Source organism: Molossus molossus, unplaced genomic scaffold, assembly GCF_014108415.1.
Source record: "Molossus molossus isolate mMolMol1 unplaced genomic scaffold, mMolMol1.p scaffold_m16_p_13, whole genome shotgun sequence".
NCBI classification, from domain to species: domain Eukaryota; kingdom Metazoa; phylum Chordata; class Mammalia; order Chiroptera; family Molossidae; genus Molossus; species Molossus molossus.
In genome coordinates, this window is record NW_023425348.1 from 53,839,251 (window position 1) to 53,858,144 (window position 18,894).

Here is an 18,894-nt window from a genome sequence, read left to right on the forward strand (position 1 = left end):
GAATATGGGACAGGGGACAGAGAGAAACATAGATGTGAGAGAGACACATCAACTGGTTGCCTCCTACATGCACCCCAACCAAGGCCAGGGATCAAAACTGCAACCCCCGCAAAAAAACACAAAAAGCCCTGCAACCCAGGTACTTGCTCCTGACCAGGAATCGAACCCTCGAATCTTTGGTGAGGGGGGCCGATGCTCTAACCATTGAACATACTGGCCAGGGCAACATTCTGTTAAAAGCAGACATCAGGCCCTAGTTTTAATACGCTGACATAATATTTAACATAAAACAAAAATTTTACTTTATAAGCAAAATTTTTTAAAAAATGGTTGAAGTGCCACTGAACATTACAATTCCATTATGACCATACTCTTCCAAAGTATTTCAAAGGAAGTCAAGTGAAACAGTAAGAAACCCAAATTATCTCCTAATTTTCAGAGGTGTTTTATGTACATATGGTTAAAAAGCTACTTATTCTCTCTTAATCTAAGCAGTTTAAGGACTTGGCTTCAGAAAGATGCTTTCAAGTTAAGAAAATAAAAGCACCATAAACCAATATTAAATGATTTTTCATAATTTGGACATATAAAATTTAGGATATGTGATAAAAATTTCCTTCTGAAACTCCAAGATGCATGAGCATTATCAAAAGCTATTTAGAATGGTTCCTCAGCTGTGGGAAAGCAGTCCTAGAAGATTCCCCAGCCGAAGTCCATTTATAAGGCAAAGTCACACCCAACTCTATAGTCTTCACCCAAATTATACAGCATAGAAGGAAAAAGCGCTTTTAAGTAAAAAACATGTAGTTCAAAACACAGCTAAAATTATGAAATAATTGTGGATCATTTCAAGTAATAGTTATTAAAGGAGCAATGATTAACCACAAGGGGGCATACACACTCCTTAGATTCCAGCAGAAAGACTAAGTAGTAACATGCACTTCAACATAGCCTCATTTTTCAGTAATTTAAAATTCTCTCTCAGATGGCTACAACTTTTTAACATTCATGGTTTATTTATTTTTTAATCCTCATCGAGGATATATCTTTTCGATTCTAGAGAAAGCGGAAGGAAAAGGGAGAGAGAAAAACACCAATATGAGAGAGAAACATTGATCAGTTGCCTCCCATACACATCCTGAATGGGGATCGAACCTGCAACCTGGGTATGTGCCCTGACTGGGAATCGAACCCATGACCCTTAGGTGTATGGGACAACACTCTAATCACTGAGCCACACTGGCCAGGGCTCATGGTTTATTTTAAACCTAACTAGACAGATTCCAGAATGCTCCTACCCTGAAAAATAGTAGTGTTTCAGAAGCCTCTGGAAATGTTGCTGTTACCTCAGCAAAGGATTCAAGAGCAGTTAGTTTAATATGCTATATTAGAACAGATAAATAATAGAAAAATATGGTCTAAAACAGTAGCACATTTTAGTTTACCATAAATGGAAGACATGAAAAGTTTATCAAAAAAAATGGGACAAACTGTCAGAAAAGCAAAAAGAAACGAGTGGGGAAAACGGAGTTCTCTGCGCCTGTGCCACCACATCCCTGCATTCCTTCCCCATGACCCAGTATTTACAGCCCACACAGCAACGACACACTTCGCCCCACAGTCACGGTCTGTGGGGCTGGCCCGCCTCATCAGCCATGTTGAGAATATAGTTAGCCATATCATCTTCAGTGGGTGCATCTGACACCACCCAAGATTCATTTGCTCCAGTCATCTGCAGGCGGCAAATAGGGCAATTCCTGTGTCGATCACTCCTATTAGAGAAGTCAATTAAAGAATAGTTTTTTTTTCTTCTTTTATAAAACAGATTTTAAAAGTAATACATGTACATCACCTTTTTAAAAGTAAATAGCATAAAAGGATACAGTGGAAAATCTTTTTCCATCCCAATTTTTAATTCTTATCTCCAGGGGCAACTACTAATAACAATTTGTCAGTATATCTTATAGGCCATTATGTATCAGTACATGTTAGAGCTGTTTATTCTTTTAAACATATATTGTATGAATAGATCACCATTCATTTAATTAGTCTCCCACAGAAGAACATTTAGTTTTTTCCATCTTTTGCCACTATAAGCGACAAAATGGAAGCATTCAAGGTTTAAAATAAGATAACTTTACATACAGAATAATTTTCCTGACAGAAAAAGAGCTTATATATGATGACTTAAATAAGATTATGTTTTCCAAAGTGATATTTTTTGTCTTGTCAAACATTATTTTGGAAATTTTAAAAATACCATATTTGAGCCAGAAACATGTCATGCAGGGAGAATGTTTTTCTCTTCATCTCTCAGTGAAATCTGAGACCAAAGTAATTAAATTATATTAATTGCTCTTTGGCTTTTGTGCAGAAACTAAGAAATCTGTTTCAAAAACTAAATGTGAAAGCTAGAGCTGGCATATATTATTCAGATTCCTTTCTGGTTCTTCATAGATAGATACTTAACAAGATAATTATGTTGCTCTTCTGTGCACAAGTCAATTTTAAAACAGTCAGCTTCTGCTCTGGCCAACAGGGACAGACTAGACATCAGGCAACAAAGGACAATAATCCTTGACAGGTGGGAAGCAAAGAAAGTGAGCCCTACAATTGCCCCAGGTAATTGCCTTGAGAGTTTTTTGTTTTGTTTTTTTTCTTTATTGATTTCAGAGAGAGAGGAAGGGAGAGGGAGCAAGAGATAGAAACATTGATGAGAGAGAACATTGACTGGCTGCCTCCTGCATGCCCCGCACTGGGGATTTGGCCTACAACCTGGGCATGTGTCCTGACCGGGAATCAAACTGGCAACCACTTAGTATATGGGTTAACGCTCAACCACTGAGTCACACTGACCATGCTGCCTTGAGAGTTTCTAGGCCACAGAGTAAGCAGAGGGCACTGAGGTGGAGCTTGGCAGGCTCCTCTCCTAGTTGAGAGGACAGAGCTGAGAATCTCGGGAGGCTAAGGCAGTTAGACTTCACAGGTCAGAGAACTGGTGTGGAGAAAGCTGCACAAAGGGAGATTTCCCGAATCCACTGAAGGTCCCCCAGGAGTATATTCAGCAGGGTGTGTGCATGTGAGGAAACTACTCCAGGCTGAGGAATTACCCACAAGAATTTGAGGGGGCCTGGGATAGTGCCTGTTCCCACCAGCCAGACTGGAGCATTGAGTAGTCTGAAGGGTCTTGCCTCATTAGTGGGACATAATCCACTCTAAACTAAACATAGCGCTAAACTTGCCTAACAAATTGTAACAGCAAGACCCAAAAGGATCAAACTGTTTCTAAGTAACTATATCCCAGAACAAAGCTCAGAATATTTATAGTAATACAAAAATATCCAGTACCCAAAAAGGTAAAAATCACAATGTCTGGCACCCAATCAAGAACTACCAGGCATAAAAAGAAGCAGAAAAATACAACCCAAAATGAAGAGGAAAATCAATCAAAAGCAATCCAGAACCAACACAAATGTTAGAATTAGCAAAGAAGAAACTTAAAGGTTATGATAACCATATTCCATATTTTTTAAAAAAGTAGAATAAAGATCAAACATATTAAGTAGAGACACAGAAACTTTTAGAGATGAAAACTACAGCATCTGAAGTAATAAATACACTGGGTGGGAATTAATGGCAAGTTAGACATTGTAGAAAAAAAGATTAGTAATTTGAAAAGACTCAAAAAGAAAGGAGGAGAAAGAGGAAGGAGGAGGAGGGGGAGGAGGAGGAGGAGGAGGAGGAGAATAGCATCAGTGAACTGTGGGACAACTTCAAGTGGTTTAACATATGTGTTGCTGTAGTCCCAGAAGGAGAGGGGAGAGAACAGAAAAAATATTTGAGAAATAATGGCTGAAAAACTCCCAAACTGATGATATCATAAACCTACAAATCTAAAGACTCAATGAACCCTAAGCATAAGGAACTTAAAGAAAACTAGTGTAAGGCACATCACAATTAAATTGCTCAAAACCAGTGATAATGAAAAAAAAAACCTTTAAAGCATCCAGAGGGGAAAAAGATACAATACCCACACAGGAAAAAAAGATTAGGATGACAGAGATTTCTCATAGGAAACAATGCAAGAAAAATGAGAATAAAGCAAGATCATTAAAGCATTGGGGGAAAACAAACAAACAAACAAAAAACTGTCAGTCTAGAATTCTATATCCAGAAAAAAAAATTTTGAAAACTGATATTCAGACATTCAAGAAAATCCTATGTAATCTATAAAAATACTATCAAAACTAATAAACTAGTTTAGTAAGGTTGCAGAATACAAGATTGATACACAAAAATCTATTGTATTTCTATATAGCAACAACCAACCATAAACCGAAATTTAAAAATACCATTTAAAATAGCAAAAGAACTATAAAGCATTAGGGCTAAATGTGTCAAAGATATGTAACACTGAAGGCTACAAAAACTGATGAAAGAAATTAAACAAGACCTAAGTAAATGGAGAAACATACTGTGGTTGTGGATGAGAAGATTGGATATTGTTAATAAGTCAACTCTCCAAATTGGTTTATTTAACACAATCCCAATAAAAATCCTTATAGCTTTTTGTAGAAACTGACAAGTTGATGCCGAAATTCACACTGAAAATTCAAAAGACCTAGAACAGCCAAATAACTTTGAAAAAGAAGAACAAAGTTTGAGGACTAATACTTCCTGATTTTAAGACTTATAAAAAGCTAGATGATAATCAAGATATTGCAGTATTGGTATGAAACAGACAAACAGATCAATGGGACAGAATAGAACCCTAAAATATATCTACATGTATTTGAGCAACTGCTTTTCAACAGAGGTGCAGAGGCAATTTAGTGAAGATAGTGTTTTCAACAAAATGTGTTGCAACCACATGCAAAAAAAAAAAAAGAATTCTGATCAATACTTCACACCAGATTAAAAAATTAACTCAAAAGCTCTGGCTGGTTTGGCTCAGTGGTTGGAGCATTGGCCTGCAGACCGAGGAGCCCAGGATTCGGCTCCCACTAGGGGCACGTACCAAAAGAAAAAAAAAATTAACTCAAATGGATCATAGACCTAAATGTAAAACCTAAAAACTATAAACTTTTCAGAAGACAGATAAAGATTTCTTAGATATGACACTAAAATCATTATCCATAAATCACAAACTGATATATACTGGACCTTGTCAAAATTAAAAACTTCTACTCTTTGAAAGACATTCTCAAGAGAATGAAAAGGCAAATCAGAGAGTGGAAGAAAATATTTGCAAATCATATATATGTAATAAAGGATATATATCCATAATAAATAAATAACTCTCAAACTTTGAATGGATACTTTACCAAAGAAGACATTTGGATGTAAATAAGTGCATGAAAAGATGCTCAACATAATCCATCAGTAGGGAAATGCAAATTAAAACCACAATGAGATACCATGACACATTTATGGAATGGCTAAAATTAAAAGAACTGACCAGACTAAGTATTGACAAGGTTGTGGAGCAATTATAACTCTCATACACTGCTGATGGAAGTGTAAAATGGTACAACCACTTTGGAAAACAGCTGGTAGTTTCTTAAAAATTTAAAGTATACCTATCATATGATCTAGCCATACCACTCTAGGTATTTATCCAAGGAAAAAAACCACCCAAAATATATATCCATAAAATGACTTGTCCACAAATGTATATTAAAGCTTTATGTGTAAATATATCTTGGTGAGTCTGAAAACTAATATGATTTCAAAGTAGTGATCAGAGTGAATGACATTTACGTAATATGATGTAATATCCGCGACTTACATATATATCAACTGTAATATAAACAAAGATCTCTGATTCCTATGACTGACTCTATCACAGATACTAAACTTTTTGGGGAAAGGGACATGTTTTGTATCTTGACTGTCATGCTGGTTACATGATCGTAAAAGTTTGTCAAAATATACTGAAATATACACATAAAATGGGTGCATTTTATTGTGTGTATGTTACACCTCAATAAAGTTCCTTTTGAAAGTTAAAAAAAATATGGCCCTCACCAGTGTGGCTCAGTTGGTTGAGCATCATCCTATGCACTGAAACATCACTGGTTCTACATATTCCTGGTCAGGGCACATACCCAGGTTGTGGGTTTGATCCCTGGTTAGGGTGTATACGGGAGGCAACCAATCGATGTTTCTCTCTCTCTCCCCCCCTTCCTCCCTAAAATCAATTAAAACATATTTTTTAAAAAGTGTTAAAAAACTATTAATTTAATAGATATTACCAAAATGTCCTCAAAGGAGTTGCATCAATTTATATACTGACTTACAATATATAAAAGTGCTAGTTTCTCCACAAGCTTGTCAAATACTGTGTGTGTTAAAATCTTGTCCTTCTTATAAGTGAAAGTGGTTTTACATTGTTTTACTTTATATTTATATAATTATAAGGATAAATGTCTTTCACTTGATATTTGAAGAGATCTATATTTTATACTTTTGGATAGATGGGTAGGTTCTCAATAAAAGTGATGTTTTTGGCTTCTAAATTTGGGGACTGCATTTCCATTTATTTTAGCAAAAGAAACACTGTCAAAAAAAATAAAAACAAAGTAAAAAAAAAGCTTTATTTTTAATAGCTAAAAATTGGAAACAACCCAATGTCCAGCAACAGGTGAATGGATAAATAAGCTGTACAAGGAATACTACTCAGCAATAAAAAGGAATATGCTACCACATGGGTAAAAATAGAAATAATTATATTGAATGAAAGAAGCCAGACAAAAATAGAGTATATACTTTATGATTTCAGTTATAAAAATTCTAGAAAATCCAAATTATTCTGTAGTGATTGAAAGCAGAATAGTGGTTGCCTGAGCATTGGAAGGAAGGGATGGGAAGGAAATTTTACAGTGGATACAACATAACTTTTTGGGGTGATAGACTTGTTCATTATCTGTATTGTGATGATGGTTTTTGTGCATGTGTAGACATGTCAAAACATCAAATTTTACTTTAAACATATGTAGTTTATTATATATCAATTATAAATTCTCCTAAATGAGATTCTTATTTGTAAAACACTAATGAGCTTGTCTAGCTGATCTTTCAAGGTCCAATTATTCAAGAGTTCATATTGCTTCTTCTAGTCATATATAATAGAGCAATGTAGAAAGAAGAAAAAGGAAAGCATGTGATTCTAGACTCAAGTCAGGCATAAATCTCCTTAATAGTAAAAGTAAACTGCCAAGACTAAAATACATCCCTACATTTTATAAACTTTAGGTATAAAAATAAAAATAGTTTTAACCATTAGGAGGCATGCAATAAAATTCAAAGCACTAAAGAACAAAATCTCTTATACTTAACTACAATATTTTTGTATTTTTTGAAGTTTATTCAGATACATGATGCTCCCGTTAGACCTTTGCCAATCCCATGATACTGCAGATAACTTACCATTTATCAATGCACTTCTGACAAAAGCTGTGAGCACAAGGCAGGATGAGGTCAGCACGACCATCCATGCAGATACAACATTCCTCCTCATCAGTCAGCTGCTTCACCCTGCAATGTGAAAACTGAGCTGAAACAATATTCTCTGCTGTCATTCTAGTTTAAACTTTGTCTCTATTGTCTTAGAAAGCATTATCAAACATCTATGTGTCTCAGTATAAAGCAAACAACTCATGCAGTATCAGACTAAATCAACGTACCTTTTAGGGAAGGCAATTATATTAGGGAAGAAGTACTAAGAGGGGCAAATTTCATAAAGAAAGACTGGATAAAAAATAAATTCTGCAATGGTTAAAAAGAAAATTTGTATAAAAACTGGAACTACTCAAGTCTTTATGAAAATAACTTAGCCCATTAAATCATATTACATTTATATAAATGCAACCAATATATAATTTATTCACCATGCAGGATACAAAGCTCTATAAAATATGGACCTTGCCACCAGGGCCTTCTTGTGCTGATGCTGATAATGAGCATATAAATGAAAAAATAGCTTAGTCTTAAGTATCAGGTGCTATAGGAAATACAAAACAAACAAAAGAGATAGAAAGCAAAGTCTCTGTCCTCAAGGTGTTTTTTCATGTTGGGAAGAAAAGAGATGTTGAATCTTCTACTCTGGCCACAATTTAGAGTACCCTGAATGAACCTAGTGCCTTTGCATGTGGTGTTTTCCTTTCCTGGAATACCCTTGTGAGTTTGGCAAATTCCAACCTCAGTAACTGAGCCCAAAATATCTCCGTTTGCAAAACCAACATGTGTCTCAATGAAAGAACTTACATACTGTATTTCAATTGGCTGTTTATTGGTGGGTATATCTATAAACTAAATTCTTTGAATAAAGGGAGTTTGTCTTAGGTCCTCAATAAATGTTTCTTGAAGTGATTTTAATTTGCTTTTATCCTTTGTGCTGTTCTGTAACTGTAAGGTTTTCTTCATCAAGCGTGTATTACTTTTTTAATTATACAGAGATTGAATGTTTCAATGCATAGCCACTAGTCTATACGTTTAACGGTAGAAGCTACCTCTAACATGTTTTTAATTCTCTGCTGTGTTTATGCCACTAGATATAAGACATTGACATTTCACTTGGGAAATAATTAGGGTCTGGTCTAAGGGTCATTATAAAAAAGAAATCATCAAGATGTGGCAACAGATTAAATGTTATGCGTTAGTAATAGGGCAAAATAAGGTAGCCACTGAACTGAAATGGGGAAACTGAATGAAAACCTAGATGGATGTGGATCTAATGTATTTAATTTTTTTTCTACATACATTCATTTCAATGTTTAAATGCCTTTTAGGAGTTACATACTGTGCTAGACCCAGATGAACTGAAGTCTCTGCTTTTGAGGAGCTGACACTTTACATCTAAGGATGTAGACATGGGCGTCAAAAGCAAATATAACTGAATCCATAGTGACAGGATAGTGTTTTACAGTGAGGAGCAAAGGGCTATGAAGAACAGCATTCTGGATAGGGACAAAGGAAAGAACAGGAGAAATAGAAGCAGCCAGTGGAACCTGTATAACATCCCCCTGATTTTTTGCTACCTTCCAAGCAGTACAGTGACCAGAAAGAAGAAGAGTCTTGTTCTACTTGTCCTTGTTAGACCACTTATAGAGCGTTCGTGTTTATGCTCCCTTCCTGGAAAACATATTGACAGATAAAGGATTATCCAGGAAAGCCTCCAGGACATAGAAGAGTCTCATAAACAAAGGCTGAAGGAAATGGGGATGCTTATCTTGGAGAACAGAGGCTCAGTGAGGATTTCATTACTGTTTTCAAATATGTAGAAAGCTGGAAAAGAGAACAGAATTTTTTGGTGGTCCTCCAAAAGGCACTGCCATTGAAATAAGTAGAGTATAGTAGTAATTTAGTGATAATGATAGGTAACTTTTACAGATATACTATTATGGGCCAGGTACTATTCTAAGCATTTTACATATATTAACTCACTTAACTGTCTCAAGAGTCCTATGAAGTAGATACTACTGTTATCATCCTCTTTTAAAAGATGAAGAAACCAAGGAAAGAGTTTAATAACTTGTTCCAAGTTACACAGGAGTGCAGCCAGAATTTGAACACGGGCAATTTGGTTCTAGAGTCTGTGCTGCGTTGCCTCAAGATAGCCAGATTTTGAAACTAAAGGCAAATAAATCTCTCTTCAAGTTGAGCTGTGCCAGCTCTGGAGAGAGGATGACGTGGGTATTTCAAGAATGGAGTGACTTGGGGATATTCAGAAACTACCACAATGACCTTCACTATGGTATTGTGTGTGTTGCCTGCCCTGCTTTTTATATTGATGGGTTGACCACTGGAAACTGAAACGACAGAAAGTGAAAGCACAAATAAGGATAGACTACTATCTATCTACTCTAATTGCTTCAAACACATCCCTGTATAGCTGTATCCTTAAAAGACCTCCAGCCTGCTGGACTGAATAGGAAAAAGATAGTGACGGAGTGAATGGAAGCTATACACACCGTCTCCCAGGACCAAAATGGAATTACAACTAAAATAAAGACAAATCATCAGGAAAAGCCAACTGAAAAGCAGCTGGAGAGGACCCGTATAACCAGAGATGGAAAGAGGACACCAAATCGAGCCTAGTAGGAACTGCGAAGGCATGAGAGAGTGAGCTGAGAGCCCATGGGCAGCAGCTGAGGGCTTTTTTAGCTGTGAGCAGTTCCCATTGAGAAGGCTGGGGTTGAAAAAGCACCAAATCAGCTACAGCCCCTCACCTTGGGCTCTAGCAGAGGGAGGGCAGACTGGACTGGAACTGTGTAAAGAAAGTCTGGGTCTGTGGCACAGGGGAGGGGCGACACTGATAGTATCATGCTAAATCACTCCTTCATAGGACAGTAGCCATCTTACTCCAAGAGCCCCTTCCCAAAGCCCCAGGAAGAAGCAACGGAAACTCCTTCAAGAATTTAACACCAGTATGCCAGGCTAGAGAAATGCAAATTGAGATTCATTAACAGCTAGAGTCTGACAGAAAGCAAATGCCAGTCCTGTTGGAAATTCTCTTAAACCTGAGGGATTTTTCATTCAGCTGAGGGCTACAAATCCAAGCTCATCAAGTAACTGAGACTAACAGCCTTCAGGCAAAACCTAGAGGATAACAGAACCTTTGCTTGGCCTACAAATCTATCTAGGAAAGTAAGACTTCACAGTGGTGTTTAATGTGGGTCCTCCCACACTCATTCAAACCTAGTAGTGGGAGACAGTGGAACACCAACACCCATAAAAAATGTTGGCAGGCTCCAAAATGCATTGAGACCGCCAAAATGATGAAACAAAGAAACTAACCCCAAGTGAAAGAACAAGAGAATTCTATAGAAGAGATAAATGAAATGGAATTAAGCAAGATATCAGAGATCAAGTTCAGAGTTATGGTTATGAGAAAGCTCAACAGCATGAGTAAAGAGCTCAACAGCATGAGAAAGACATAGAAACATTGAAAATCAACCAACTGAAAATGAAAAACCACCAAGGGGAAATGAAAAATGACACGGCAGAAATAAAGAACACAATGGAAGGAATAACCAGCAGAGTAGAGAAAGCTGAAGACCGGATCAGGGAATTAGAAAACAGGGTAGAAAAAAAAATCACCCAATCATAGAGAACCAAAAAGAAAAAACAATTAAAAGCAAGAAGACAGCTTAAGAGAACTGTGGGACAGCATGAAACATAACAACATCTGCAACGCAGGCGTGCCAGAAGAAGAAAATGAGCAAGGGTTAGAGAATATGTTTGAAGAAATAGTAACAGAAAACTTCCCTAACTTGGTGAAGAAAAAAGGCATACAAGTTCAAGAAGTACAGAGAGCCCCAAGTAAGAAGAACCCAAATAGGCCCACACCATGACAAATAATAATAACAATGCCAAAAATTAAAACAGAGAGAGAATCTTAAAGGCAGCAAGAGATAAGTCACAGGTTACCTGTAAAGGAACCCCCATGAGGCCATCAGCTGACTTCTCAACAGAAACACTACAGGGCAGACGGGAAAGGCATGAAGTAATCAAGGTAATGAAAAACAAGGATCTGAATCCAAGACTACTATATCTAGCAAGGCTATCATTCAAAATAGAAGATAAAATAAAGAGTTTCCCAGACAAAAAAAAAAAAAAAAAAAAGGCTAAGGGAATATATTAGCACAAAACCAGCACACCAAGAAATGTTAAAAGAACTGCTTTAATAAGGAGAAGAAATAGGAAGAGAAACATAACCATAATAAACAAAAATAGCAATAAATACTTATCAATAATAACCTTAAATTTAAATGGAATGAACACTCCAATCAAAAGACACAGAGTAGTTGAATGGATAAAAAAGCATGACTCATACATATGTTGTCTACAAGAGACCCAACTCACAACAAAAGACTCACATAGGTTGAAAGTGAAGGGATAGAAAAAAATTTTACAAGTAAATAAAAAGGAAAAAAAGCTGGGATAGCAATACTCATATCCGATAAAATAGACTTCAAAATGAAGGACATAACTAGAGACAAAGAAGACCACTACATAATACTGAAAGGATCTATCCAACAAGAGGCTATGACCTTGGTAAACATTTATGCACCCAATATAGGAGCACAAAAATATATTTAAAAACTTCTGGAGGACTTCAAAGGAAAAATCAACAGCAATACAATCATAGCAGGGGACTTCAACACCCCACTGACATCACTGTATAGAACCTCTAGACAAAAAGTTAACAAGGAAACAGAGACTCTAAATGATGCACTAGATCAAATGGATTTAATAGCTATTTACAGAGAATTACATCCCAAAACTGCAGAATTCACATTCTTCTCAAGTGCACCTGGGACATTCTCAAAGACAGACCACATGTTAGGACACAAACTAAGTCTCTACAAGTTCACAAAGACTGAAATCCTATCAACCAACTTCTCAGATCACAATGGCATGAAACTAGAACTCAATTACAATAAAAACACTCAAAAACATTCAAACACATGGAAGCTAAATAGCATGTTACTAAACAATGAATGGGTTACCAAGGAGATCAAGGAAGAAATTAAAAACTTTCTGGAAACCAATAAAAATGAACACACAACAACACAAAATCTGTGGAACACAGCGAAAGCAGTCCTGAGAGGGAAGTTCATAGCACTACAGGCCTACGTCAAGAAACAAGAAAAATTTCTAATAGACTTTCTAACCCTACAACTTAGAGAACTAAAAAAGTACACACACACACACACACACACACCCAGAGCAAGTAGAAGGAAATAAATAGTAAAGGTCAGAGCAGAAATAAATGACATAGAGACTAAAAAAACAATTGAAAAGATCAATGAAATAAAGAGCTGGTTCTTTGAAAAGATAAACAAGACTGATGGAGCCTTAGCAAGACTCACCAAGAAACAAAGAGAAAGGACCCAAATAAATAAAATCTGAAACAGAAGAGGAGAAGTAACAACTGACACCACAAAAATACAAAAAAATGTTAAAAACTACTATGAACAGTTATATGCTGACAAACTGGAAAACTTAGGTGAAATGAACAAATTTCTAGAAACACACAGTCTCCCAAAAGTAAACTGGGAAGAGATAGAAAACTTGAACAGAGCAATAACAACTAAGGAAACTGAAGACGTAATCAAGAATCTCCCAACAAACAAAAGCCTGGGCCAGGACGGCTTCAGAGGGGAGTTTTCTGAACATTCACAGAACTAACACCCATTCTCCTCAAACTACTCCAAAAAATTCAAGAATAAGGAAGTCTTCCAAACTCATTTTATGAGGCCAGCATAATTCTAATTCCAAAACCAGATAAAGACACTACAAAGAAAGAAAACTACAGGCCAATAACCCTGATGAACATTGATGCCAAAATCCTTAACAAAATATTAGCAAATCGGATCCAGCAATACATCAAAAAGTTATTCACCATAACCAAGTGGGATTCATCCCAGGAATGCAGGATGGTACAATATTTGCAAATCAATAAATGTGATGCACCACATAAACAAAATGAAAGATAAAAACTATATGATTATATCAATAGACACTGAAAAAGCATTTGACAAAATCCAGCACCTATTTCTGATAAAAATGCTCACCAATGTGGGAATAGAGGGATCGTATCTCAACATAAGAAAGGCCGTATATGAAAAACCTACAGCCAACATCATACTTAATGGGCAAAAACTTAAAGCATTTTCCTTAAGAACAGGAACAACACAAAAATGCCCACTTTCACCACTCTTATTTATTTAACATACTACTGGAAGTCTTAACCACAGTAATTAGACATGAAGAAAAAAATAAGAGATCCAAATAGGAAAGGAGGAGGTAAAACTGTCATTATTTGCAGATGACATGATATCGTACATAGAAAACCCTAAAGACTCCATCAAAAATCTACTACATTTAATAAATGAATTGAGCAAAGTAACAGGATACAAAGTCAACATCAAGAAATCAATGGCATTCTTTTTTTTTTCCAAGTCCTCACCCAAGGGTATTTTTCCATTTATTTTCAGACAGAATGAGAGGGAGAAATAGAAAGAAACAAACATTGATGTGAGAGAGACACATCGATTGGTTGCCCCATGCACGACCCAAACCAGGGCCAGGATCCAAACCTCAACCGAGGTTCATGCCCTTGACCAGACTCAAACCCATGACTCTTTGCTCTGCAAGCTGATGCTTTAACTGCTGATCTAAACCAGCCAGGGCTCAATGACATTCTTATATACCAATAATAAACTCAGAGAAATAGAAACTAAAAAAAAAAAATCTCTTTTACCATTGCAGCAAAAAAATTAACATACCTAGGAATGAACTTAATCAAAGAAGTAAAGGACCTGTTTGCAGAAAACTACAGGACATTTAAAAAAGAAACAAAGGAAGATATAAAAAAGTGGAAGCATATACCTTGTTCATGGATTGGAAGAATTAACATCATTAAAATGTACACAGTACTCAAAGCAATCTATAGATTCAATGCAATCCCATTAATGTACACACTACCCAAAGCAATCTATAGATTCAATGCAATCCCTATTAAAATACCAATGACATATTTCACAGAACTAGAACAAACACTCCAAAAGTTTATATGGAACCAAAAAAACTTTGAATAGCCACAGCAATCTTGAAAAAGAAGAACAAAGTAGGAGGGATCACAATACCAGATATCAGGTTACATTACAAAGCCATTGTAATCAAAACAGCCTGGTACTGGCACAAGAGCAGGCATATAGATCAATGGAACAGAACAGAGAACCCAGAAATTGACCCAACACATTATGCTCAATTAATATTTGGCAAAGATGGCAAGAGCATACAATGGAGTAAAGACAGCCTCTTTAATAAATGGTGTTTGGAAAATTGGACAGCTACATGCAAAGAAATGAAACTAGACCACCAACTTACACCATACACAAGAATAAACTCAAAATGGATAAAAGACTTAAATGTGACTCATGAATCCATAAAAATCCTAGAAGAAAATGTAAGCAAAAAATTTCAGACATCACACACAGCAGAATTTTCAGTGATACAACACCTAAGGCAAGAGAAACAAAAAAATTAATAAACGGACTACATCAAACTAAACAGCTTCTTCACATCAAAAGAAACAAGCATCAAAATGGAAAAGGAACCCACTATATGGGAGAGCATAATTGGTAATGATACATCAGATAAGGGGTTAATTTCCAAAATATATAGAGTCCTCAGACAACTCAACAAAAGGAAGACAAAGAATCCAATTAAAAAATGGGCAGAGGACCTAAATAGACACCTCTCCAAACAGGACACACAAATAGCCAAGAGACATATGAAAAAATGCTCAATATCACTAATTATCAGAAAGATGGAAATAAAAACTACTATTAGGTATTGCCTCACATCCAGCATAATGGCCACCATCAATAAATCATCAAACAACAAGTGCTGGTGAAGGTGTGGAGAAAGGGGACTTTAGTACACTGCTGGTGGGAATACAGACTAGTGCAGCCACTATGGAAAACAATACAGTGTTTCCTCAAAAAGTTAAAAATTGATCTGCCATTTGACCCAGTGATCCCACTTCTAGGAATATATCCTAAGAAGCCTGAAATACCAGTTAGAAAGAATATATTTACCCCTACATTCATAGCAGCACTATTTTCAATTGCTAAGATATGGAAACAGCCCAGGTATCTGTCAATAGATGAGTGGATTAAAAAGCTGTGGTACATATATACAATGGAATACTATGCAGCTGTAAGAAAGAAAGATCTCTTATCCTTTGAGATGACACAGAGGGACCTGGAGAGTATTATGCTAAGCAAAAGAAGCTAATCAGAGAAAGACAAATATCACATAATCTCACTTATTTGTGGAATATAATGAACAAAATAGACCCAGAGACATAGTGGTAGGGTATAGACTGACAAACCTCAGAAGAGGGGGGTATGAGGGAGGGAAGAGATAAAACAACATATAGGCAACAACACAACTGGATTGAGAAGAGAGTGTCAATGGGGTAAAAAGGAGAAACATCTGTAACAAAAATAAATTAATATAAAAAAGAGAGAGAGCGAGCTAGATTTTGACTATCTAAGGAATAAAATACAAAAGGGATGATTTCATAATAATCAGAACCATATGTATATGAAAAGGCTTGCTCCTCTGAGGCTGTGAATCCCATTTAACTGGAGGTGTTCAAGTACAAGTTAGACTACCGTAGAATCTTACTATTCAAAGGTTATTCATGGATCAGCAGCAGTGACCCTAATTGGAAGCTTGACAGAATCTTAAGCTCCTCCTCAAAACCACTAAATGTCAAAATTTAAGAAGTACTGTAGTACAGGATCTTTATGTACCAGAGAATAATAATGCAGGTTGGAAGCATGGCTGTTATCTCCAGACAGGCATGAATGTGAATCTCAGGTAGGGCAAATCTATCTATGTCATTCATTTGTCTAAACCTCAGTTTCTTCATCTGAAATGGGCCAATAATTATATTACCCTTGGGTTGTTGTGAGGAGTTAATGACTTTATACATGTAAAGCACTCATCACAATACCTAATATCCCATAAGTACTCAATAAATGTAAACCACTAATAGAAATATGAATCAGATGTAAGGCTGAATCAAATAAATACCTCTTAAGATCCCCATTCAACTTGAAAAGTCTGGTTTTCTATGAATTAGTGTATCAGGGTGTAACTAAAAACCAAAAAACATACAAAGGCAAGAAGCAGCCCTAACTTAGTGATTCAGCATTGCATTTTCTAGTCTCGAGGGTACATGAAAAGGAATAACACCCTATCTCCTTCATTAAAATGATTGTAACAAGAAAAAAGTATCACTTTCATTTCATTTGCTAACATAGAGCTTAAATATTCTGGTAAATAATATTTTTGGTTTTTAAAACAGTATGTATAAATAATCACCATTTTAAAGAGGGAGAGAAAAAAAAATCAGAAAACCAGACATTTGTCTTTGAGAGATGAACTTTACAAAATACAAGAAAGATTAGCCTTAATGCTGCTATACTGTTATTAAACTCATTTGGAATTTCAGTAACACTTGTACAGCCCAAACCTAGAAATCCAAACAATCCTATTAAAGATAAATGGAAAATACAATTTTACTACAACATAGTATTTGGAAACCAGTTGGTTAAGAATACATCAGAAAATGCAACTAGAGCGATAAAACAGAAATGCTTGTTCAGTATATTATTAACTTTAAGGTAAAGGACACTGTCAATACAGGTTTTTGCTGTCTACTCTGTATGACAATAAGACAGAATGTCAACATGTCTGGACCTATGTAAGACTTTCCAATGAGGCGTTTACAAATTTAAATTATGGTCATGTTTGTTAAATGGTAACAGGTAGGAGCTTCCACATGCCAAAAGCATTATTAGAGAAGGAAAAGAAAGTTTAGATAGAACAAGAATATATTAGACCCGAGTAAACAAGCACCATCAGAGAAAACTCTGGCAGACTTCATTTCCCTCTGGTATCAACTACGTGTTCATTGATGTATGCCAAATCCTGGAGCCAATATTTACAACTTTAATGTTTCAATTAGATATTTTTAAGAAAAACTAGAATGATTCTGCCATTCTTGGACCTAATTTGCTGAAGGGCTTTGATGTCTTGATAAGCCAAGTATCTTATAAGAGGGGTATTAACTGCAACTCTTTTGTCATTAAATGTAAGCATGTAGAAAGTGTATTCATGGAAATGGGATTGACAGAAATATTACCTGGTATGATCCCCTTTAACTTCTCTTTAATTGGCACTCTAACAATGTCCTGAAGCACAGAATAACCCAAAAGCTAATCTGGGATATAATATCAACAGAGACAAAAAGCAATATGATTTACGATGTCACAAAGAGCACCAGCAAAAATATTAATGAAATTTCAGTAGCTTGCATATTGGAAAATAGGAGAAACATGGTACTTATGTATTGTATACCTTCCCATCCAAAGACTGGCCTGACAAGATGTTACAGATGATGAGTTTTCATCAGGGTCTTCAGAGGTGGAGCTCTGTGCCAATACTCCTGCTGCTTGACTAGTGATGTCTTTATAAAGCTGCATAAATTGGTACAAATTCATAATCCGTGATGCTTCCACAATGCCACGGCTTTTGTTAATCTAAAAATACAAAGAAAATTGAAAAACAAAACAAACAAAAAACAACCCCCCAAAATGCTGACAATTTCTCTTATCAATTTTCCCCCAAAAAGGGGAACAAATATTTAGTCAAACACCCTAGAAAATAGAAGTTTTCCAGGTTTGCCAATTACTCAACAAGTTGAGCAAGAATCTGTGCAAATGAATAATATCATGTCTCCTACATTTGTGGAGTTCAGAGTAGTTACAAAAATTTATCTCATTTGGTTCTCAAAATAACACTGTAGGGTTGATTAGTTATCATCCTGCTTAGAGTTGAAGAGGTCAGGCGACTTTCCCAGACCTAAGAAATGAATTTTAGAGATTGGTATTGACAATTATTTTCATTTTAATTTCTTGAAGAATTTCTTAATTAACGGATTTATTTGAATCCAACAAGCACATGCCTCTCTACTATAACTGAAACAATAGATCGCTTTCTTGAATACCTTAAGTTCTACTTTATACCCAAACTTCCAAACTAACAATTATATTGAAGTAAATCCCAACAAAAAGTGGTTGAGTTTTTCCCAGAAGGCCATTTTGAAGTATAGCAAAAACTCATTTAATATGAACGGAATCAGTGTCTACAGATTGTATTTAACCCTGCTCTAGCTTACTTTTTTTTTAATTGATTTTTTATTTTTAGAAAGAGGGGAAGGGAGAGAGAGAAACATTGATGTGAGAGAGAAACATTGATTGGCTGCCTCCTGCCCGCTTCCCACTTGGGATCGAGCCAGCACCCGGG

General features: G+C 35.9%; 1 protein-coding gene across 4 annotated transcripts in view; it reads right to left on the minus strand.

Annotated features, from left to right (window-relative positions):
* Nucleotides 1-1,159: 1,159 nt before the first annotated feature.
* The window catches only part of RNF141 (ring finger protein 141), a 29,613-nt gene continuing 11,878 nt past the window's right edge, over nucleotides 1,160-18,894 (minus strand). Inside the window, exons 4-6 of one of the 4 annotated variants that reach the window (XM_036257764.1) lie at nucleotides 17,947-18,065; nucleotides 7,429-7,536; nucleotides 1,160-1,772 (exon numbers count right to left, since the gene is read on the minus strand). In XM_036257764.1, the coding sequence (XP_036113657.1) occupies nucleotides 1,622-1,772; nucleotides 7,429-7,536; nucleotides 17,947-18,065 (378 nt within the window). In that variant the 3' untranslated portion in view covers nucleotides 1,160-1,621. Of the gene's footprint in view, nucleotides 1,773-4,544; nucleotides 4,639-7,428; nucleotides 7,537-17,946; nucleotides 18,129-18,894 lie in introns of those variants that run through there. The other 3 variants (XM_036257762.1, XM_036257766.1, XM_036257765.1) reach the window with 3 other exon arrangements.